Source organism: Coregonus clupeaformis, chromosome 40 (genome assembly GCF_020615455.1).
Source record: "Coregonus clupeaformis isolate EN_2021a chromosome 40, ASM2061545v1, whole genome shotgun sequence".
NCBI lineage: Eukaryota > Metazoa > Chordata > Actinopteri > Salmoniformes > Salmonidae > Coregonus > Coregonus clupeaformis.
The window spans coordinates 10,126,205-10,150,828 of NC_059231.1; the positions used below are offsets into that span (position 1 = coordinate 10,126,205).

Sequence of the window (24,624 nt, forward strand, 5' to 3'; positions counted from 1 at the left end):
GTGTCGAGGCACAGATCTGGGGAAAGGTACTAAAACATTTCTGCAGCATTGAATGCACAGTGGCCTCCATCATTCTTAAATGGAAGAAGTTTGGAACCACCAAGACTCTTCCTAGAGCTGGCTGCCCGGCCAAACTGAGCAATCGGGGGAGAAGGGCCTTGGTCAGGGATGTGACCAAGAACCCGATGGTCACTCTGACAGAGTTCCAGAGTTCCTCTGTGGAGATGGGAGAACCTTCCAGAAGGACAACCATCTCTGCAGCACTCCACCAATCAGGCCTTTATGGTGGAGTGGCCAGACGGAAGCCACTCCTCAGTAAAAGGCACATGACAGCCCGCTTGGAGTTTGCCAAAAGGCACCTAAAGGACTGTCGGACCATGAGAAACAAGATTCTCTGGTCTGATGAAACCAAGATTGAACTCTTTGGCCTGAATGCCAAGCATCACGTCTGGAGGAAACCAGGCACCATCCTTACGGTGAATCATGGTGGTGGCAGCATCATGCTGTGGGGATGTTTTTCAGTGGCAGGGACTGGGAGACTAGTCCCTACAACCTGATGTTGGACAAAATTACCTGGAAGGATTCCTACAGCCAAATATTCTTATTTCCAAGGTCCAACAAAATAAGCACAAGAAACCTGAAAACAGAGAGGTGTCAAAGCCCATGAGCCCATCAATGCAGAGGCCTTTGAAGCCTCATGACTCCTGCGTGCTTTGTTGACTATGAACTTGCTTGTTTACCTTGACCGTGGGACAGACTGTTTGTTCCCACACTTGGGACTCTGACTCTCTATTAGTTACAGACTCTTGGCCTCCCATCCTATTCTAACCACCTCTCGCTGGCTTTGTATTCATGTTACCTGATGAATTTGCTGTACAATATGATCTTGTTGCCATTTGATGCACATTCAAATGTCATAAAAAATCAACACTGCAGAGCTCTCCCTGTCCTCTGCCCTGATTTGTATTACTGCTGATGATATCTGGAAATGTGTATGTACACCCTGGCCCATCTACTGTTTCTAGCCCCATTTCTGACTTGTGCTCTGATATCTGCTTCACTGATTTCTGCTCTCGTAAAAGCCTGGGTTTTCTGCACGTTAACACTAGAAGCTTATTACCTCAAATTGATCAATTGAAAGTGTGGGTTCACAGCTCTAATCCAGATGTGTTGGTCATTACTGAGACGTGGTTAAGAAAGAGTGTTTTGAACACTGATCACGGGAAGACAGATATTCCAAAGGTGGTGGAGTGGCAATCTTTACGAAGGAACACCTTCAGTGCTCGGTTATCTCCACCAAGTCTGTCCCCAAACAATCTGATTTGCTGTTTTTAAGCATAAAACTTTCAAATAGCTCTTTGTTGACTGTTGCTGGGTGTTATCGTCCACCATCAGCACCGGGCCTGTACCCTAAATGCCCTAAGCCTTCTCCTGGCCCCTTACACTAAGTCTGAATTTGTCCTGCTAGGTGACCTAAACTGGGACATGCTTAAACCACCTTACCAAGTCCTAAAGCAATGGGACTCCCTAAATCTTTCTCAGATTATTACCAGTCCCACAAGGTATGACTCCAAACACCCAGAAAAGGCTACTATCCTTGATGTTATCCTCACACATAATCCTGATGGGTATCAGTCTGGTGTTTTCTGTAATGACCTTAGTGATCACTGTTTTACAGCCTGTGTTCGTAATGGCTGCTCAGTGAAACGACCTGTCCTGATTTGTCAAAGACGCTTGCTAAAAAACTTGAATGAGCAGGCCTTCCTTCATGACCTGGCCTCTGTAAATTGGTATAGAATCAGCTTGATCCCCTCTGTCGAAGACACTTGGACCTTCTTTTTTTGATATTTTTAGTGGTATTGTTAACAAACGCCCCCATAAAGAAAATTATAATTAAAAACAGGTTCAGCCCCTGGTTCGACCTTGATCTGGCAGAGTTACTCCACCTCAAGAATTCAATTTGGTGAAAGGCTCAGCACAACTCCTGAGTGGCGCAGTGGTCTAAGGCACTGCATCGCAGTGCTAACTGTGCCACTAGAGATCCTGGTTCGAATCCAGGCTCTGTCGCAGCCGGCCGCGACCGGGAGACTCATGGGCGGCGCACAATTGGCCCAGCGTCGTCCAGGGAAGGGGAGGGAATGGCCGGCAGGGATGTAGCTCAGTTGATAGAGCATGGCGTTTGCAACGCCAGGGTTGTGGGTTCGATTCCCACGGGGGGCCAGTATGAAAAATAAAAAAATTATGTATGCGCTCACTAACTGTAAGTCGCTCTGGATAAGAGCGTCTGCTAAATGACTAAAATGTAAATGTAAACAACACATGACAACACAGCATGGTAGCAACACAACATGGCTGCCGTGGAGTCATATCCACCGTTAGGTACTAACATGGCTGCTGTGGAGTCATATCCACCGTTAGGTACTAACATGGCTGCCGTGGAGTCATATCCACCGTTAGGTACTAACATGGCTGCCGTGGAGTCATATCCACCGTTAGGTACTAACATGGCTGCCGTGGAGTCATATCCACCGTTAGGTACTAACATGGCTGCCGTGGAGTCATATCCACCGTTAGGTACTAACATGGCTGCCGTGGAGTCATATCCACCGTTAGGTACTAACATGGCTGCCGTGGAGTCATATCCACCGTTAGGTACTAACATGGCTGCCGTGGAGTCATATCCACCGTTAGGTACTAACATGGCTGCCGTGGAGTCATATCCACCGTTAGGTACTAACATGGCTGCCGTGGAGTCATATCCACCGTTAGGTACTAACATGGCTGCCGTGGAGTCATATCCACCGTTAGGTACTAACATGGCTGCCGTGGAGTCATATCCACCGTTAGGTACTAACATGGCTGCCGGTGGAGTCATATCCACCGTTAGGTACTAACATGGCTGCCGTGGAGTCATATCCACCGTTAGGTACTAACATGGCTGCCGTGGAGTCATATCCACCGTTAGGTACTAACATGGCTGCCGTGGAGTTAGGTGACATCGTTATGTATTTTGGTTGCAATGTGTGGTCTTGATGATGCCTTCTCTCCTCTTCTGCAGTCCCTCCGGAAGGCGCTAAGGATCATGGGAGCTCCCAACCTCCTGGCTGACAACATGGAGTATGGTCTGAGTTACAGTGTAGTGTCCTACCTCAAGAAGCTCAGCCAGCAGGTACACTGTCTGTCTATGGTTGTGTGTGTGTGTGTGTGTGTGTTTTATGGTTGGTGAGTGCATACTCTCTTGGTTTCCTTTCACTCCTTCCATAACCATCATGTATTTTCTCCTCAGACCAAGATCGAATACGAGCGGCTGATAGCGTCTGTAGCTAAGAAGGTGGTAGCGGAGGGTGGCATCAAGGTGCGTGCCCGAGGTGGGGACATCTCCCTGGCCCAGCGCAGAGACTTCACTCAGCTTCTGGCCAGCATCACAGGAGAGACGCCCGCCCTTCCCCTGGAGCTCAACCCTAAAGAGTTCTCTGGCTTTCAGCTGGCGCCGCTCAACAAGGTCAGCAGCACTGATCAACAGCCCTTGCCTGTAATGCTTGAGGATGAAGACGTCATGTTATCTCTAGAGATGTTCACATAGAGAACAGCCATGATTCTCTGTCTTGTAGTATAAAGTGGATCAGATGTATACATTACTATTATATATTTATATGTATATGTGTGTAATAATGTTGCACAGTATACCGGTACCAAGGTAATACGGCAGTACCAAAACGTTATGATACCAACATTTTAGAAAACCGTAAATACCGTTTCATATGATACTACCCCAATGTGTTGCCTTACTGATCTGCTGTGACAATACTAGCTCTCCCTCGCTGTTCCCTGTGTAGAGTCTGAAACCTCAGGGTTTCAGGAACGCCTACGACATACCCAGAATGCATCTGCTGGATCAGCTGAGCCGCATGAGGAGGAACCTGCTCAGCACCAGCTGTCTGCTCCGAGGACAGGACACAGGTGTGTGTGTGTGTGCGATTTAGTTCCTGAATGAACTGTAATTTGCATTGAATTAGTCTCGCTACCAGTTTTGTTAAGGAAGAGACTAAGACTGAATTTGAGCCCAAGCCTTCCTCTCTACCCCCGTCTGTCCAGACCAGCTCCACAGCGTGCCCATCGCCCAGATGGGCAACTACCAGGACTTCCTCAAGGCCCTTCCCCAACCCCTCAGAGACGCAGACCCTGAGCAACCCAAACGCCTGCACACCTTCGGAAACCCCTTCAAACTGGACAAGAAGGTAGGACCTGCCTCTCCCCGTGTACCTCTCACTACCAATTCTCCTCCACGTAGGAGTGTTAGTGTCTGAAATCAGCCGGTCAGAAACCTCACAAAGTCCTATTTGTTTTGATAACAGACGTAATTGGTTGCACCATGTTATGAATCGACACATTTCTGGACAAATGTCAGTTGTTCGCTGTGACAATGGACAGTAAAGTTGCATAGTGCGTTTGTTCATCCTGTCTTCTCTTGCTGTTTTTCTCTAGGGGATGATGATTGACGAGGCGGATGAGTTTGTGACGGGTCCCCAGAACAAGGGCAAGCGCCCGGGGAGTGACACCAACATGCACGGGGTCGGAGGCGGGGGCCCTAAGAGACGGAGGTGCATGTCCCCCCTACTGCGCCCCGGCAGGACCTATACACCCCCTGTCAGCCCTGCAGCCAGCCCCTCCAGATCCCCCCTCACTGGTGAGACACACACATTGTTGTCAGTGCACCTGTGTGTTAACACAAATGTGTGAAGCGCTGAGCCTGTAAAAGAAAGTGACAGTATTTTAGTTCCATAGATGTTAGTTATGAATGACTGTCCCTGACCCCCTCACAGAGAGCGACCACACTGAGTCAGACTCAGAGGCTGTGTTTGGGAACCTCTACAGCCCTGAGGGGTGCGAGACCGGGACAGCAGCCCAACCAGGACCAGGAGAGATCCTCTCTGGACCCCTTCTAGACGGCCCCGGACCAGGGAACCACATGGAGGATGATGGTGATGGGGACACTGAGGAGGAGAACGGGCTTCCCAGAGAGGTGGAGCTCTCCGAGGGCAGTGAGGACGGAGGAGAGACTGGGGGTGTGGAGGAGGAGCGTCTGCCCCGGTACCCCTCCCCCGGGGAACTGAAGAAGGTGATGAACAGCGAGAGTCTGGAGGTCAACACCGAACTACGAGCCCTCATCACCAAGGAGATACGGAAACCAGGGAGACGTACGTAACCAGGGGCCGCCACGCCCACACTCTGCCACGGCAACCAGAGAAAGTCGCCTAACTTACATTTACATTTGAGTCATTTAGCAGACGCTCTTATAACTTAAATTGAATTGTTATTTTATGGTGAAACTGTTTGTACTGGTCTAGATCCAGATATTTATAGAGACTGGCTGTGTAATCTGTGGCCTGTATGTCTAGAGCAGTGCTTCCTAACCCTGGTCCTCCAGTACCCCCAACCCTGGTCCTCCAGTACCCCCAACCCTGGTCCTCCAGTACCCCCCAACCCTGGTCCTCCAGTACCCCCCAACCCTGGTCCTCCAGTACCCCCAACCCTGGTCCTCCAGTACCCCCAACCCTGGTCCTCCAGTACCCCCCAACCCTGGTCCTCCAGTACCCCCCAACCCTGGTCCTCAGTACCCCCCAACCCTGGTCCTCCAGTACCCCCAACCCTGGTCCTCCAGTACCCCCAACCCTGGTCCTCCAGTACCCCCAACCCTGGTCCTCCAGTACCCCCCAACCCTGGTCCTCCAGTACCCCCAACCCTGGTCCTCCAGTACCCCCAACCCTGGTCCTCCAGTACCCCCCAACCCTGGTCCTCAGTACCCCCAACCCTGGTCCTCCAGTACCCCCCAACCCTGGTCCTCCAGTACCCCCAACCCTGGACCTCAGTACCCCCCAACCCTGGTCCTCCAGTACCCCCCAACCCTGGTCCTCCAGTACCCCCAACCCTGGACCTCAGTACCCCCCAACCCTGGTCCTCCAGTACCCCCCAACCCTGGACCTCAGTACCCCCAACACTGCTCTAGAAGACTGTGTGATAGTAGTCATTAATCTGTGGCCTGTATGTATAGAGACTGGCTGTTTGATCGTAGTCATTCACTTCACTAACTTTCTCCTTAGACCTAGTCTCATAGCCTACTGTTGATGTCTCGTCTGAAATTCCCGAATGGAAAGTTGTCTAGTTTCATCAGCAGCTCTCACTCTGCTTCACGCTTCCCTTTTCTCTCTTGTTTTTATAGACTATGAAAAAATCTTCCATTTCCTGAAGCAGATCCAAGGAAGCTTTGACACACGGTTGATATTCCTCCAGAACATTATAAAAGAGGCTGCAAGGTGAGGAACACGGTTGATATTCCTCCAGAACATTATAAAAGAGGCTGCAAGGTGAGGAACACGGTTTATATTCCTCCAGAACATTTATAAATATTCCTCCAGAACATTATAAAAGAGGCTGCAAGGTGAGGAACACGGTTGATATTCCTCCAGAACATTATAAAAGAGGCTGCAAGGTGAGGAACACGGTTGATATTCCTCCAGAACATTATAAAAGAGGCTGCAAGGTGAGGAACACGGTTGATATTCCTCCAGAACATTATAAAAGAGGCTGCAAGGTGAGGAACACGGTTTATATTCCTCCAGAACATTTATAAAAGAGGCTGCAAGGTGAGGAACACGGTTGATATTCCTCCAGAACATTTATAAAAGAGGCTGCAAGGTGAGGAACACGGTTTATATTCCTCCAGAACATTTATAAAAGAGGCTGCAAGGTGAGGAACACGGTTGATATTCCTCCAGAACATTTATAAAAGAGGCTGAAAGGTGAGGAACACGGTTGATATTCCTCCAGAACATTTATAAAAGAGGCTGCAAGGTGAGGAACACGGTTGATATTCCTCCAGAACATTTATAAAAGAGGCTGAAAGGTGAGGAACACGGTTGATATTCCTCCAGAACATTTATAAAAGAGGCTGCAAGGTGAGGAACACGGTTGATATTCCTCCAGAACATTTATAAAAGAGGCTGAAAGGTGAGGAACACGGTTGATATTCCTCCAGAACATTTATAAAAGAGGCTGAAAGGTGAGGAACACGGTTGATATTCCTCCAGAACATTTATAAAAAGAGGCTGAAAGGTGAGGAACACGGTTGATATTCCTCCAGAACATTTATAAAAGAGGCTGAAAGGTGAGGAACACGGTTGATATTCCTCCAGAACATTTATAAAAGAGGCTGAAAGGTGAGGAACACGGTTTATATTCCTCCAGAACATTTATAAAAGAGGCTGAAAGGTGAGGAACACGGTTGATATTCCTCCAGAACATTTATAAAAGAGGCTGCAAGGTGAGGAACACGGTTGATATTCCTCCAGAACATTTATAAAAGAGGCTGAAAGGTGAGGAACACGGTTGATATTCCTCCAGACATTTATAAGAACATTTATAAAAGAGGCTGCAAGGTGAGGAACACGGTTGATATTCCTCCAGAACATTTATAAAAGAGGCTGAAAGGTGAGGAACACGGTTGATATTCCTCCAGAACATTTATAAAAGAGGCTGAAAGGTGAGGAACACGGTTGATATTCCTCCAGAACATTTATAAAAGAGGCTGAAAGGTGAGGAACACGGTTGATATTCCTCCAGAACATTTATAAAAGAGGCTGAAAGGTGAGGAACACAACCCCCTCCAGTACCAGCTTCTAAACAGACTGAGTCAAACTGAAACATGATCAGCTTGGAACTCTTTGTATTCCTGTCTGGCTGTTTTTAACCCATCAGTCTAAGCCCTGTCTAAACCGGGGGGTCGTCTACTAAGCTATATGGAATTGTTTTACGAAGGTCATACCAATGATCATTTTGCTATTTTATTTTTAATTTTAAGACCCCTTGAAGTATCAAAAATATATATTTAAAGGGTATTTGATTTTTTTTTGTAAAAATGTAAATGTAAATATTTGATTAAAATCATTTTTGCCGTTACTGCTATTAGCCCATATAAACGCATTGAATAACAGATTCACTACATGGATCAACAGATATTCCCAAAACCATATCAAAAGGAAGTTTGTTCTGAAGTGTCTCTCCTATATCTGAGAGAGATAAGAAAGATCAGGAAACATTATTATTATTATTATTTATTTTTATTTTTTTACATGTATTTAATATTCAACAAACTTTACCTAGCTAGATGTCTCACTTTAAATGACACATTTGCTGAAATATCCTGAACTCCACTACATTATTTAAACCTCCTCTGTAGGCTCTGTTTAGTTTCTCTCTCTTGATGTTCAACTAGACGCTTCGTTCTGTATATCTGTGTTCTATGTCTATACCAGAGACCATGTTCTGTTCTGTGTCTAGATGGGGCGACAGGTAGCTTAGTGGTTAAGAGCGTTGTGCCAGTAACCGAAAGGTCGCTGGTTCTAATCCCCAAGCCGACTAGGTGAAAAATCTGTCGATGTGCCCTTGAGCAAGGCACTTAACCCTAATTGCTCCTGTAAGTCGCGTCTGCTAAAATGACTGAAATGTAAATGAAAATATACCAGTGACCATGTTCTATTTCTGTATCAGTGACTGTTTTCTTTTCTGTTCTGTACAGGTTTAAGAAGCGGGTGCTGATAGAACAGCTGGAGAACTTTCTAGAAGAGATCCACAACAGGGCCAACAATATGAACCACCTGGACGGGTTCTAATGGACACGTCTACCCCTTCACCCCCCGACCCTTCACCCCCCTCCACCCCCCTCAGCCCTCACACCTCCACCCCCCTCAGCCCTCACACCTCAGCCCTCACCTCCACCCCCCTCAGCCCTCACACCTCAGCCCTCACCCCTCCACCCCCTCAGCCCTCACCCCTCCACCCCCTCAGCCCTCACCCCTTTACCCCCTCAGCCCTCACACCTCAGCCCTCACCCCTCCACCCCCTCAGCCCTCACCCCTCCACCCCTCAGCCTCACCTCCACCCCCTCAGCCCTCACCCCTTTACCCCCTCAGCCCTCAACCTGCAGCCCTTACCAAGGCTGAAAGATTCCTATAGAGAAGGGGGATATACAGTGTATTAATGAAGTGAGTGCTGTTGGCCTGTCTGTCTCTGTGTCAGTGTATGCTGTATGATGCGTGTCTCGTCTCATCAGTGATGGTATGGTGAACTGATATCGCTAAGGGAGGGGCTTCAAATTAGATTGTAAGAAGTTTCCAACATCCTCGGGGCCAAAAGAGGAACTGTGATGTTTTGGGTCTCATTTTAATCTTTAGGTGGCTTCATGTTTTTTTCAATTTTCTCTTTCTAGTTATCTCTCTTTCTAGTTATCTCTCTCTCTTTCTAGTTATCACTCTCTCTAGTTATCTCTCTCTTTCTAGTTATCTCTCTCTCTTTCTAGTTATCTCTTTCTCTTTCTAGTTATCTCTCTCTCTTTCTAGTTATCTCTTTCTCTTTCTAGTTATCTCTCTCTTTCTAGTCATCTCTCTTTCTTTGAGGTATTTTTGTTGTGGGATTGTCCTTGTTTGGTTATGCACTTAATCCTGATAGGCACTCCACTCCACCAATAGAAACACTCCTTTACTGTATTCACCAATAGAAAGGGTTGGCCACCTCCCTCCCTCCCTCATGACTTCCTAATCTTGCCATGGAAAGGTTCGTCTAAACTAGGCTGTAACCAAACTGAAGTCCACATTTCACTCTGATGCGACTCCATATTTGTAGGCAATAGTTTTTATGCTTTTGCTTCACAGTTTTAGTTGCCAGTTTGAAAAAAAAAAAAAAAAAAACTGTTCTAGATTTGTATGTTGGCCTGAAGAGGCAGGAGGAAAGTCACAAGTCAAGTCATTTTAGCAGTACTGGATTTTAGCTAGAAGGATAAACCAAACTCCAATAATAATAGTAGTAGTAGTGGACTCTCTGAATACTGTTACAAAGACAAGAACCGTCTATGATGGGTAGTAGACAGGCCTCAGGAAATAACACAATGGTTAGCAATACCAGTAATACATTTTAGTCATTTAGCAGACGCTCTTATCCAGAGAGACTTACAGTTTTAGTGAGTGCATACATTTTTCATACCCCCCCGTGGGAATCGAACCCACAACCCTGGCGTTGCGAGCGCCATGCTCTACCAACTGAGCTACAGGAGGCCCCGTTTTTAAAATAATACATCCACTTTGGTTACCTTACTGCGATCCTAAACTAAATCTCTCTGTCGTGTAACCGTTAAGTGATCCCCTGAAGTGTTGTTGGACGTTCGAGGTAGGATTGAGGCCCTAGATGTCTGGCTGGCTGTCGTGTGCCGTTTACTGCAAAACATTTGCAATCCTCCCCGCCTATCCCCCCCTTTATCTCTCCTGACTCTTTTCCAATACCCCCTCCCATACAGGGACCAAACAGTTGCCAAACTTGTCTTTGTTTAAAAAGAGGACGCTACCAAAAGAGAGTATTTTGAATACGCTGTATAGATGTAAATAACTTTAGAGAATTATTTAAAGAGAATGTTCAGAGGAAGGCCTTTTTGTATTTCCATGAATAAAGTTTCTATTTTAACCTGTGACTGGCTATGTAAATAAAGTCAACAAAACACAATCGTTATTGTTGTACGTCACTTCCTTTCAAGAGAATTTGAGGCTTTGATATTGAGGAGGGTGAAAAGTTCCAGAGGGTGATTTATTTTATTTTATTTGTTGTGTCACACCACCTATGGGGAAATGACCGCGTGTTCACATAAGTTTGAATAATTTGGTGGATGTGAGAGTTTCTGCATCCCTCTCTGCGACTAGGAAGTAGTGGTCCTACGCTACAGATGTAAATGACCAAAACACTTTGGGTGCAAAACACAGATGTATTTACATTTTATTTACAGATATGTACAACAGATATTGTCCCTCTTCCTGATGTCTGGACCCTCCTGTTGGTCCCCAATAAATATGGGTAATGCGTTGGGGTTGAATATGAGCTGGGGTAAGGGTAAGGGGTGTGGGTCCTAGGGTGCCTGTTCAGCTGGATTCACCACACGCCCCATGAATAGAACAGATCCTGAGAGAGAGAGAGAGAGGGATGACGAATAGAATGATGAATAGAAGCCCAAACTAACAAGGTGATGCTGTACCGGCAATACAACGCACCAACTGAGGCTGCGTTTACACGGGCAGCCCAATTCTGATCTTCTGCCGCTGATCTGATTTGGTCAACGACAACAACAAAAAATTGGTGGCAAAAGATCAGAATTGGGCTGCCTGTGTAAACGCAGCCACAGTGTGTTAAACTGGGTTGTTTTGAGTCCTGAATGCCGATTGGCTGAAAGCTGTGGAATATCAGACCGTATACCACAGGTATGACCAACATTATTATTTTTTTTACTGTTTTTTAATTACGTTGGTAACCAGTTTATAATAGTGATAAGGCACCTCGGGGGTTTGTGGTATATGGCCAATATACCACACCCCCTCGTGCCTTACTGCATATGTAAGCCATCTGTTAATGTTTGCATTGTAGGCCTACCTGTGCTGACTTGTCTCAAGAGGAAGAAGAAAGGTCGGTCTGCTTTGAAGACGGGAGCGCGGGAGCGTTTGAGTAGCACCATAGCTGTGGCCGCAGCGGCCTTGGTCCCATCCTCTGTTACCTCTATCCTGGCCTCATGAAAGGCATCGGACACGTACAGGCCCTCCTCCGCTGTGGAGAGAGAACAACGCAATGCTTGAGTACTGGACAGTCGTATGCAGAGTACTGAGGATGACATGGATCTCATACAGGGTTTGGGGTAAATTCAGAAAGTAAACCAAATTCCAAATGTTCCTCATTGAATAGAATTGGGATTTCAGTGTACTTGACTGGAATTGAAATGGAATTGACCCCAACCCTGATCTCATATTAAACCTGGATATAGCAGTTGAGTGAGTGTTCTTTACCTGAGATGCCAGTGAAGTCTGCTGCCATTGGGTTGAAGGCGTCACTGACCCCCATTGACGGCAGAACCAACCTCAGGTTGAACCTGTTCTGCATTTTAAACCTGTTAGTAAAAGCCATGTAAATGAGTGCAAGTGCATTACCAATTCACCTGTTTGGCCATGCTAGATCAGTCGTCATGGAGATTAGGACACGGTAAATGCTTTTGGGATCCTTGGGATGACCCTACCCTAAACCATAACACTTACCTAACCCTAACCATTTTAAATGTAAACTTCAATGGGGTGATGTCAGAGTTGGGTCGTCCCAAGCATCCCTCTTAGCAGAAACCGTTAGGATACAGGGAAAGGAAGCCACTTTGGGCTAGGAAACGTTATAGGTCAGTCAGACTAACCTGGTATAATAAATGTTTAAAATAAATACACATTGAGATGTGTAGGCTACCTGGGGAGAAAAACATCCATCTTGGTTCTGCGTAGGCCAGTGTCCCAGGTGGCCACAGCGCGGGGGGTTAGCTGGGTTTCCAGCGAGGACAGAGGTGTCTTCCTGTCACTGGGCAGAGCCACCAGAAGACTGAGGGAGCGGCCCAGGTATGGCAGCTCCAAGACCGTGTAGCGCTGGTCTGACACGGTGCGGAACTGACCTGCACATAGAAGGGGAACAGAGGGAGGGACGGCTTAAATAATCAATCACCCTTTTAACATCAGCAGGTGTAACACAAGTGTTTTACAGATACCCAGCCTAGAACCCCCCCAGAGAGCAAGCGATGCAGAGGCACTAAACACGTATACTTTACAATGTCTTGTAAAATGATCTAGATTACTATAAGTACGAATCAAAACTCCAACTGTAACATTAGGCTAAATGTGGTGTGGTGCCTTGATGGTTTGCCTGTGAGTGATGAACCGAGAAGTTCAACCACGGCCAAAAGGAGAGACAGACAGAAAAATATTGCCGTTGTCTCTTCTCACTTACCAAAGTTGACCTCTGTGGCCTGGTACATCATGGGCACCTTGATGGTGCTGCCGTCCGACAGGGTGAAGGGAAGGTTCTGGGTGTCCGTGAAAAGGAACTGCTTCTGCCACACTCCCTGGAAGTTCACAGTGTTGACCAGGGCCATCTGCAGCCGCTGGCCCCACCCCGAGGTCTCTTCCTGGGCCTCGCCAGACCCAAACAGCTCCCCGCTGCCACCGGATTGGAGCGGCTCGCCGGTGCCATGGTTTCGTCCCCACTGTTGCAGCTGTCTTCGGCTGTGGTTGGGCTGGCTGAAGTTGGCTCGCACCAGACTGTTGTTGCCCAAGGCTGCTGCATGCTGGGTAAAAACAGGAAGTAGCTGGACGCCGCTCTGGACGAATAGGGCGCAGGCCTGCCGGAGCCGCACCCCGTGACTGGAGTTACCCACGTCCCCCTGTGACCGCAACAGGAAGTCCTGCACCTGCATATCTGGAGAGACCGGAAGTGGGATCAGTGGCTAGGTTCCCACTAGATGAGCTTTGTAACAACATGTGCACAATAATGTGCCACATCTGTGATTTACTGCGTTATTAAAGGGGCATTAGAATAAGCCTCAATATTTGCAGTCATAGGCGACCATATCTCTCTAGGAGCTGATCCGTCATCAGTGTTGTGGACTATTGTAAAAGGTAAGATTTGGAATGGAGAAAGCTGATCCGAGAGCAGCGCTGACTTTCTTTCAATCCTATCAGTATCGACACATGCCTCAACGATGCACTTAGCGACCGTTCTCTCTGCGTGGTGTTTGGGGAAAGGCATGTGACGTCGGGCCCAGGTCCATACCAAACGTATACACAGCGACCCTTGGCTTAGAGTCAAAAATGTTTTCTTCACTTTGGCACCAAATCAAGAAAATATGTTCCTTTTCTCTCTGCCTGAAGTAAGTCCTTCTCTACAGGTCTTGAGTACCTTTTGAACTCTACTGGTTTAGTGTCTGCTTTCACCATGCAGTGTAACACAGTGGCCTTTCGACCCCAGAGTCTAAGTATTACCCTCTGAATAATCAGATTATAGAGCAGGGGCAGGTATTAGGGATCCAGACACCACTCTACCCTGCCCTGCCCTGCCTGGCCAACCGGCCCACAGGACCCCGTACCAACCGGCCCACAGGACCCCGTATCACCTGGCCCACAGGACCCCGTACCAACCGGCCCACAGGACCCTGTATCACCTGGCCCACAGGACCCCATACCAACTGGCCCACAGGACCATGTACCAACTGGCCCACAGGACCATGTACCAACTGGCCCACAGGACCCCGTTATAACTGGCCCACAGGACCATGTACCAACTGGCCCACAGGACCCTGTACCAACTGGCCCACAGCACCCCATACCAACTGGCCCACAGGACCCCATACCAACTGGCCCACAGGACCCCATACCAACTGGCCCACAGGACCCCATACCAACTGGCCCACAGGACCCTGTACCAACTGGCCCACAGGACCCCATACCAACTGGCCCACAGGACCCCATACCAACTGGCCCACAGGACCCCATGCCAACCGGCCCACAGCACCCCATACCAACTGGCCCACAGGACCCTGTACCAACTGGCCCACAGGACCCCATACCAACTGGCCCACAGGACCCCATGCCAACCGACCCACAGGATCCCTTAGCCCATGGGGCTCTGCTTGGTGGTGGATTCTTACCATTGATGTCATATCCCAGTGCCCCCACCAGTTGCGCCAGCGTGTTGCCGCGGGCACCCAGCTGCAGAAGACCCAAGGACAGCGAGACGCTCGCTGGCGACACGATCAGGTTGGAGTTGTTCTCTGTCTTGGTGAGCGTTTGGTAGAGGCTGATGGCGAACTCTGTGTGCAGCTCTTCCATGGTGTCCTGAAGGCTGAAGGCGTCACACTGACCCCTCTCCACCAACCAGAAGTAGACGAATAGCGAGGTCATCAACAGGCGACACATGGCCTTGGAGGTGAAGGGTCAAAGGTCAAATGAAGATGTTGATGTCAGATGGGGCCCACAGAGATGGGGTCACTGCAAAGAACAGGAGGGTTGGTTATAATGTCTTTATAAGACATAGGCTTATTGTGTGTGTCATTGATTGATTTTATTTGCCAGTTTAAGAAAACAAACATATACATACAGTGCATTCGGAAAGTATTCAAAGCCCTTGACTTTTTCCACATTTTGTTACATTACAGCCTTATTCTAAAATGGATTAAATACAGAAAAATCCTCATCAATCTACACACAATACCCCATAATGATGAAGCGAAAAACAGGCTTTTAGAAATTCTTGCAAATGTATAACATTTTTAAAACGGAAATACCTTATTTACATAAGTATTCAGACCCTTTGCTATGAGACTAGAAATTGAGCTCAGGTGCATCCTGTTTCCATTGATCATCCTTGAGATGTTTCTACAACTGGATTGGAGTCCACCTGTGGTAAATTCTATTGATTGGACATGATTTGGAAAGGCACATATATGTCTATATAAGGTCCCACAGTTGACAGTGCATGTCAGAGCAGAAACCAAGCCATGAGGTCGAATGAATTGTCCGTAGAGCTTCGAGACAGGATTGTGTCGAGGCACAGGTCTGAGGAAGGGTACCAAAAAATGTATGCAGCATTGAAGGTCCCCAAGAACACAGTGGCCTCCATCATTCTTAAATGGAAGAAGTTTGGAACCACCAAGACTCTTCCTAGAGCTGGCCGCCCGGCCAAACTGAGCAATCGGGGAGAAGGGCCTTGGTCAGGGAGGTGACCAAGAACCCGATGGTCACTCTGAATGAGCTCCAGAGTTCCTCTGTGGAGATGGGAGAACCTTCCAGAAGGACAATCATCTCTGCAGCACTCCACCAATCAGGCCTTTATGGTGGAGTGGCCAGACGGAAGCCACTCCTCAGTAAAAGGCTCATGACAGCCCACTTGGAGTTTGTCAAAAGGCACATAAAGGACTCTCAGACCATGAGAAACAAGATTCTCTGGTCAGATGAAACCAAGATTTAACTAATTGGCCTGAATGCCAAGCGTCACATCTGGAGGAAACCTGGCACCATCCCTACGGTGAAGCATGGTAGGGGCAGCATCATGCTGTGGGGACCTTTTCAGTGGCAGGGACTTGGAGACTAGTCAGGATCGAGGGAAGGATGAACGGAGAAAAGTACAGAGATCCTTGATGAAAACCTGCTCCAGAGCGCTCAGGACTTCAGACTGGGGCGAAGGTTCACCTTCCAACAGGACAAAAACCCTAAGCAAACAGCCAAGACAATGCAGGAGTGGCTTCGGGACAAGTCTCTGAATGTCCTTGAGGGGCCCAGCCAGAGGCAGGACTTGAACCCGATCGGACATCTCTGGAGAGACCTGAAAATAGCTGTGCATCGACGCTCCCCATCCAACCTGACAGAGCTTGAGTGGATCTCCAGAGAAGAATGGGAGAAACTCCCCAAATACAGGTTTGCCAAGCTTGTAGCGTCATACCCAAGAAGACTCGAGGCTGTAATCGCTGCCAAAGGTGCTTCAACAAAGTACAGAGTAAAGGGTCTGAATACTTATGTAAATGTGATATTTCAGTTCTTTTTTTTTTTATACATTTGCAACATTTTCTCAAAACCTGTTTTTGCTTCGTCAATATGTGGTATTGTGTGTAGATTGATGAGGAAAAACAACAATTTAATCCATTTTAGAACAAGGCTGTAAGGTAACAAAATGTGGAAAAAGTCAAGGGGTCTGAATACTTTCCAAATGCACTGTAAAACTTGACAAGGAAAACACAAAGTCAATGACTTATTTCCATTGTGATCCCTGATGATATCAAGTGTTGCCTTAGATACATTCATGAATAGGTCTTGATGGAATAGCTTTTCATTGTAACACCAGACTTTGTTACATACGGAAGCCCAGAGAGGACATATGAATAAAACATAATTCCATCGTTATGTCAAGATCACAACTTATTTATCTCATGATCACGACATAAGAAAAGTTGTTTTGTTGAGAGCACAAGATCATTTTCTCATGATCACGACATATGAAAAGTTGTTTTGTCAAGATCACGAGATAAACTGTATAAATATGAGTGGACGTATTTGATGGTAGATTGCCAGTATGGCTGAGGCGGCAGAGCCACGGTGGACCAGCGCATATGTTTTTATTGCTTGCTACACTAAGGGACGGTACAGTTCATGCTAACGTCATAGCATTATTTGTGTTTGGAGCTCATTATCAGTTTATAAGTTAGAATGTTAGCACGCTAAATGTCCCTTACCTTGAGCTAAGAGCTTGTCGGGGAGCTAAGCCCTCGTGGGGCATTTAAGCCCTGAACAATGCCTGACAGGCAGCCCTGTCTCCCAGGTTGTGTGCCACCCCCAAGACCACAGCCAATCGCATGCAAGCAACAACGCAGCTAACTTGGCTAGTTTTGTGAGCTAGTTACCTAGGTATTCTTGTTAGCTAGATAGATAGCTAGCTAGCTGGCTTGTTATCTATGCTGGTTGTTACCTTGCACAACTGATATGTGTATAATTGTAAGGAACACAATGTTTTATGGATAATATTACAATTTACAGAGTGGGTGAGCTCCATTCCTGACAGGCTGATCAGATTCAACAGCAGACTCAGAGGCTGATAAGTCAGGACGCTGCCTTGAAGGTTGTTTGCAAGGAGCCTTACCTATAAAACAGCCTACAAGGCAGCATCTTGATTATCAGCCTCTGAGACTGAAATTGAATCTGATCAGCCTGTCGGGAATGGAGCTCACCCACTTTAAATTGTAATATTATCCACAAAACATGAAGGGTCCCTTATAATTATACACATCAGTAATGCAAGCTAACAACCAGCATAGATAACCTGCTAGTTTGCTAGCTAGCTAGCTAGCTAACAACACTACCTAGCTTAACTAGCCAAATTAGCTGCATTGTACCTTGCATGCGATTGACTGTGGTCTTGGGGGCGGCACACAACCTGGGAGACAGGGCTGCCTGTCAGGCATTGTTCAGGGCTTAAATGCCCTTACGACCGAATTGAGATCAACGCAGCCAGAGGGCTCCTTGATGAGGTGGTTATCTGAACAAATGAATGGATGATGCGTGGTACTTTTGATTATCTTGTGATCTCGACAAAACAGCTTTTGTTATGTAGTGATCATGAGATCACTAGATAACCCGTGTGTCAATCAAAGTAACATAATAAAAAATCCCTGTCAAATCCGTCAGTTTAAACTAGAGACACAGTTGAAGTCGGAAGTTTACATACACTTAGGTTGGAGTCATTAAAACTAGTTTTTCAGCCACTCCACAAATGTCTTGTTAACAAACTATAGTTTTGGCAAGTTGGTTAGGACATCTACTTTGTGCATGACACAAGTCATTTTCCAACAATTGTTTACAGACAGATTATTTCACTTATAATTCACTGTATCACAATTCCAGTGGGTCAGAAGTTTACATACACTAAGTTGACTGTGCCTTTAAACAGATAGGAAAATTCCAGAAAATTATGTCATGCTTTAGAAGCTTCTGATAGGCTAATTGAACTCATTTGAGTCAATTGGAGGTGTACCTGTGGATGTATTTCAAGGCCAACCTTCAAACTCAGTGCCTCTTTGCTTGACAAAATAAATCAGCCAAGACCTCAGAAAAAAAATTGTAGACCTCCACAAGTCTGGTTCATCGTTGGGAGCAATTTCCAAACGCCTGAAGGTACCACGTTCATCTGTACAAACAATAGTACGCAAGTATAAACACCATGGGACCACGCAGGAAGTAGACGCGTTCTGTCACCTAGAGATGAACGTACTTTGGTGCGAAAAGTGCAAATCAATCCCAGAACAACAGCAAAGGACCTTGTGAAGATGCTGGAGGAAACAGGTACAAAAGTATCTATATCCACAGTAAAACGAGTCCTATATTGACATAACCTGAAAGGCCGCTCAGCAAGGAAGAAGCCACTGCTCCAAAACCGCCATCAAAAAGCCAGACTACGGTTTGCAACTGCACATGGGGACAAAGATTGTACTTTTTTGAGAAATGTCCTCTGGTCTGATGAAACAAAAATAGAACTGTTTGGCCATAATGACCATCGTTATGTTTGGAGGAAAAAGGGGAATGCTTGCAAGCCGGAGAACACCGTCACAACCGTGAAGCACGGGGGTGGCAGCATCATGCTGTGGGGGTGCTTTGCTGCAGGAGGGACTGGTGCACTTCACAAAATAGATGGCATCATGAGGAAGGAAAATTAGGTGGATATATTGAAGCAACATCTCAAGACATCAGTCAGGAAGTTAAAGCTTGGTCTCAAATGGGTCTTCCAAATGGACAATAATAATAATAATAATATACAATGACCCCAAGCATACTTCCAAAGTTGTGGCAAAATGGCTTAAGGACAACAAAGTCAAGGTATTGGAGTGGCCATCACAAAGCCCTGACCTCAATCCTATAGAACATTTGTGGGCAGAACTGAAAAAGCGTGTGCGAGCAAGGAGGCCTACAAACCTGACTCAGTTACACCAGCTCTGTCAGGAGGAATGGGCCAAAATTCACCCAACTTATTGTGGGAAGCTTGTGGAAGGCTACCTGAAACGTTTGACCCAAGTTAAACAATTTAAAGGCAATGCTACCAAATACTAATTGAGTGTATGTAAACTTCTGACCCACTGGGAATGTGACGAAAGAAATAAAAGCTTAAATAAATAATTCTCTCTACTATTATTCTGACATTTCACATTCTTAAAATAAAGTGGTGATCCTAACTGACCTAAGACAGGGAATTTTTACTAGGATTAAATGTCAGGAATTGTGAAAAAACTGAGTTTAAATGTATTTGGCTAAGGTGTATGTAAACCTCTGACTTCAACTGTATCATGATACAGACGTGATGTCTCATAGTCTGACAAACACCGCTGTAGCTCGGCCACCTTCCACCGTAGATGTGGTGGATTGTGTCACCGTAGCAATAAAAATATAGCCAGTAACACTTCCTTAAAATAGTCTGAATTATTCTAAGATAAATCAAGAAATCTGTAATTCATTTGGACGTTTTTTTTTGCAGAGGAGGTCTTAGTCGCGCAATCGTACGTCTAACTATGATGTTTGGTGCAGTCAAGTGAAAAAATTTGCATGAATTTGACATCTAACTAAGATGTTTAGTGCAGTCAAGTGAAAAAAATGTGCATGGAAACTACTTGTCTCTCTTTGAATGACACAACAAAGGGCTCAGTTGAGCACTAAAGCTGAATCATCCGGCTGCAGACGAAAGTCGAGGACTGAAGTCGGGGGAGGTGCATCTGCGACAGGTGAAAGTTGGACACTGATGTGGTTTTCCAACAGCAAGGCTCAGTGCAACATGCTGTTGCCATTGTTTGTACACGTTTTTCTTTGTAATGTTGAATATTAACATCTCCAACCCCGCATATCACACACTCACAAACTGTAAATATATATGTGTGCACATTGTACTATAAATTGGTGAGAGAGCCTCAAATATCACATTCATTTGTACATATCCACTCTATACATGGATCACAGGAAAAGTTGGTTCCTGTTTCAATCGCGTCTTTGGTCACGTTCGCGTGTCAAACAAAAACACTAAAATGATTGGTTGACAATAGAGCCTCCCACAATGCAGTGGATGGCTGCAGCATGAAGTTGATGAAGATAAACTGCAGAAACTTGCAGTCGACTGCAGTCAAAACTTCATGACGTTTGAGCACATGTTTTTTTGTCAAGTTCATGCAGTCGTCATGTAGGCGCAAGTCGGACACTTTTATCCCCATAATGCAACACACTTTGAAAGGTGGTGACCAGCGATGGTCAACTACTTGACACAAGTGATCCGCTCGAATGCGCCCAAACACTTCATTGAAGAATCCCGTCCATAGTTCCCACTCCTACTAGGAGTAGTACTGTTGACCAATCACAAATGAAGGGGTGTAAACTTCGACTTGCCTCAAGAAAAATGGTTGTGTGCGGGAACAGCCGAAAAACTCCTGCCGAACACCAAAACGAACAAAAACGTCACAAAATGTTGTCATAATGCAAACTGTTTTGACTGGGAAGCATACGACAGGCTTTATCCTAACCCCAACCACATTGCTCTTTCCATATAGACGACCAAGTGCAATTGTGGTGCACTTTCATCCCCTTAAATTAAATCAAGTACAGTGGGGAAAAAAAGTATTTAGTCAGCCACCAATTGTGCAAGTTCTCCCACTTAAAAATATGAGAGAGGCCTGTAATTTTCATCATAGGTACACGTCAACTATGACAGACAAATTGAGAAAAAAAATCCAGAAAATCACATTGTAGGATTTTTTATGAATTTATTTGCAAATTATGGTGGAAAATAAGTATTTGGTCAATAACAAAAGTTTCTCAATACTTTGTTATATACCCTTTGTTGGCAATGACACAGGTCAAACGTTTTCTGTAAGTCTTCACAAGGTTTTCACACACTGTTGCTGGTATTTTGGCCCATTCCTCCATGCAGATCTCCTCTAGAGCAGTGATGTTTTGGGGCTGTCGCTGGGCAACACGGACTTTCAACTCCCTCCAAAGATTTTCTATGGGGTTGAGATCTGGAGACTGGCTAGGCCACTCCAGGACCTTGAAATGCTTCTTACGAAGCCACTCCTTCGTTGGCCGGGCGGTGTGTTTGGGATCATTGTCATGCTGAGAGACCCAGCCACGTTTCATCTTCAATGCCCTTGCTGATGGAAGGAGGTTTTCACTCAAAATCTCACGATACATGGCCCCATTCATTCTTTCCTTTACACGGATCAATTGTCCTGGTCCCTTTGCAGAAAAACAGCCCCAAAGCATGATGTTTCCACCCCCATGCTTCACAGTAGGTATGGTGTTCTTTGGATGCAACTCAGCATTCTTTGTCCTCCAAACACGACGAGTTGAGTTTTTACCAAAAAGTTCTATTTTGGTTTCATCTGACCATATGAGATTCTCCCAATCCTCTTCTGGATCATCCAAATGCACTCTAGCAAACTTCAGACGGGCCTGGACATGTACTGGCTTAAGCAGGGGGACACGTCTGGCACTGCAGGATTTGAGTCCCTAGCGGCGTAGTGTGTTACTGATGGTAGGCTTTGTTACTTTGGTCCCAGCTCACTGCAGGTCATTCACTAGGTCCCCCCGTGTGGTTCTGGGATTTTTGCTCACCGTTCTTGTGATCATTTTGACCCCACGGGGTAAGATCTTGCGTGGAGCCCCAGATCGAGGGAGATTATCAGTGGTCTTGTATGTCTTCCATTTCCTAATAATTGCTCCCACAGTTGATTTCTTCAAACCAAGCTGCTTACCTATTGCAGATTCAGTCTTCCCAGCCTGGTGCAGGTCTACAATTTTGTTTCTGGTGTCCTTTGACAGCTCTTTGGTCTTGGCCATAGTGGAGTTTGGAGTGTGACTGTTTGAGGTTGTGGACAGGTGTCTTTTATACTGATAACAAGTTCAAACAGGTGCCATTAATACAGGTAACGAGTGGAGGACAGAGGAGCCTCTTAAAGAAGAAGTTACAGGTCTGTGAGAGCCAGAAATCTTGCTTGTTTGTAGGTGACCAAATACTTATTTTCCACCATAATTTGCAAATAAATTCATTAAAAATCCTACAATGTGATTTTCTGGAAAAAAAATTCTCAACTTGTCTGTCATAGTTGACGTGTACCTATGATGAAAATTACGGGCCTCTCTCATCTTTTTAAGTGGGAGAACTTGCACAATTGGTGGCTGACTAAATACTTTTTTCCCCCCACTGTATAGAGCAATGTCGAGTTGTAGCAAATATAAGCCTCTTGAAACAAGAACGAATCAGTCTCATTTTTCTAGCCAAGAAATTACACCACATTCAGAGTTCATGTGAAATCTGGAAATTGCAAACAAATCCTTACAAAAAAATAATTGCAGTTTTGAAACTGCAGTAAAAGTACAGTAACTGCAGTCGACTGTGGTATTTTGGACTCAGTAATTGCAGAATAACTCCAGTGTACTGCAGTTGAACTGTATTTATACTGCACTTTAACTGCAGTTATACTGCACTGTTACTCCATTTACACTGCAAAATTACTGCAGTAAAAAAAAAAAACGGTGTTATTTTGGACACAGTATTTGCAGCATACTGCAGCTATACTACACTGTAACTGCAAATTTCTTCTTAAGGGCAACACATATAATTTAGTTAAAGACACAAAATCATAATACATTTATGTTTGTTAGCTATAAATCTACAAAAACCAGCCTGGTCTCATAGAAAACACGTAGCATAGTAAACGTGAATCAGGGACACTACAGGGATGTAGCTCAGTTGATAGAGCATGGCGTTTGCAACGCCAGGGTTGTGGGTTCGATTCCCACGGGGGGCCAGTATAAAAAAAATATGTATTCACTAACTGTAAGTCGCTCTGGATAAGAGCGTCTGCTAAATGACTAAATTGTAAATATAAATGTAAAATTAGATAGTATGATATGTTACGTTTGGTTTGGTTACATAAGACAGAAGGTTACTTAAAGGGATACTTCGGGATGCTTGCAGTTACCATAGACTTCCAGTCATTGTGCTACTGCTAGTTAGCAATTGCGCTAACATTAGTTACCAACTTCCTTCAAACTGCACATACAAATTGTATCCTAGAGTTCATCTGACTCTGGGAAGTAGATAAAGGGCTTCATTGACATAATCTTGAAGTATCCCTTTAAGGCAAAAACAAGTAGGTAGATTGGTAGGCATATAATGCAAACGTCTAGCAACCCAAAGGTTGCGTGTTCAAATCTCATCACTGACAGATTTAGCATTTTAGCAAATTAGCATCTTTGCAACTACTTACTACTTTTTATCTACTTTGCATCTACTTAGCGTGTTAGCTAACCCTTCCCCTAACCTTAACCCAACCTTAACCCCTAACCCCTAGGCTAGCTAATGTTATCCACCTAGCTAACATTAGCGTTAGCCACGTAGCTAACGTTAACCACAACAAATTGGAATTTATAACGTATCATGCGTTTCGCAAATTCGTAACATATTGTACGAATTGCTATTAATAACATATTGTACGAATTGCAATTCGTGGACATCCACAAATGAATACATACCATACAAAATGTAGCATATCTTTGGAGTGTCACGTATTTACATTTACTATATATATATATGTTATGTCTACCCATGATTCCAGGTTGCAAATACATGTAGCCTATGCCTATAATTATCATGACTGACATACTGTATTAGTCTAAGCAAATGTTCCTTCCCCAGTGGACATAACTTTTATAAATGCTATACATTCCATACATATTTTAAAGAGCTAAAGCTAATGGAAACCATAGAAGCCAACAAATAGGGAACTTAAATGATCAGAAATAATTTAAAAGTTAAAACTCATCACAGTTATAGGTCTGGTATAATTGCGCATGGCCCTAAACATGGCAAATGCACCTGCCAGAAACTTACCTGGAAGACAGGTACATAGGAAGGTTACAATTATGTTGGTTATCCGTCCCAATTCCTGACAGTTATCTCCAGATATCCTATCACTGTCACTGGAGAGTTTGTTTGCATGTATGTCCCTCTCACGTCCTGTCCCGGTGTTTGTAGTGTCTGCGCCTTGGGTAGCCAGCTGATTGAGCGGGTTCTCAGTCATAAGACTGTGTTTAATTGAGTGCTCCGTGTTTGCGGTCTCTGTCGGCGATGTCCGTACCACTCGGGCTAGAATTCCCACTTCCCCGGACCGGCACTAGAAGGAGCCAGGCGGAGGGAGGCATGTCACCGACC

At 45.5% G+C, this 24,624-nt stretch overlaps 2 protein-coding genes, 1 long non-coding RNA gene and 1 other non-coding gene across 4 annotated transcripts in view; 2 read left to right on the forward strand and 2 right to left on the reverse strand.

Annotated features, from left to right (window-relative positions):
• The window catches only part of ints6 (integrator complex subunit 6), a 39,431-nt gene extending 30,681 nt beyond the window's left edge, over window positions 1–8,750 (forward strand). The window contains exons 11-18 of the mRNA XM_041868725.2: window positions 3,059–3,169; window positions 3,287–3,502; window positions 3,837–3,960; window positions 4,096–4,238; window positions 4,486–4,687; window positions 4,824–5,198; window positions 6,221–6,314; window positions 8,576–8,750. Of these exons, the coding sequence (XP_041724659.1) occupies window positions 3,059–3,169; window positions 3,287–3,502; window positions 3,837–3,960; window positions 4,096–4,238; window positions 4,486–4,687; window positions 4,824–5,198; window positions 6,221–6,314; window positions 8,576–8,669 (1,359 nt within the window). The 3' untranslated portion in view covers window positions 8,670–8,750. The remainder of the gene's footprint in view (window positions 1–3,058; window positions 3,170–3,286; window positions 3,503–3,836; window positions 3,961–4,095; window positions 4,239–4,485; window positions 4,688–4,823; window positions 5,199–6,220; window positions 6,315–8,575) is intronic.
• On the forward strand, window positions 7,106–7,806 carry LOC123482912. The gene is made up of 3 exons (XR_006658013.1): window positions 7,106–7,373; window positions 7,437–7,592; window positions 7,645–7,806. It is a non-coding gene; the product is annotated as an uncharacterized LOC123482912 (long non-coding RNA).
• A 1,283-nt stretch (window positions 8,751–10,033) lies between the features above and the next one.
• trnaa-cgc lies at window positions 10,034–10,106 on the reverse strand. Its single transcript has one exon. It is a non-coding gene; the product is annotated as a tRNA-Ala (tRNA).
• Window positions 10,107–10,851: 745 nt separating this feature from the next.
• Window positions 10,852–24,392, reverse strand: LOC121555097 (probable serpin E3). The gene is made up of 7 exons (XM_041868901.1): window positions 24,304–24,392; window positions 14,540–14,879; window positions 12,844–13,311; window positions 12,313–12,511; window positions 11,871–11,971; window positions 11,464–11,634; window positions 10,852–10,998 (listed from the first exon to the last, which is right to left on the reverse strand). The coding sequence occupies exons 2-7, from the start codon at window positions 14,805–14,807 to the stop codon at window positions 10,946–10,948; spliced, it is 1,260 nt and encodes a 419-aa protein (XP_041724835.1). The 5' UTR covers window positions 14,808–14,879; window positions 24,304–24,392; the 3' UTR covers window positions 10,852–10,945.
• Between the last annotated feature and the right edge of the window lie 232 nt (window positions 24,393–24,624).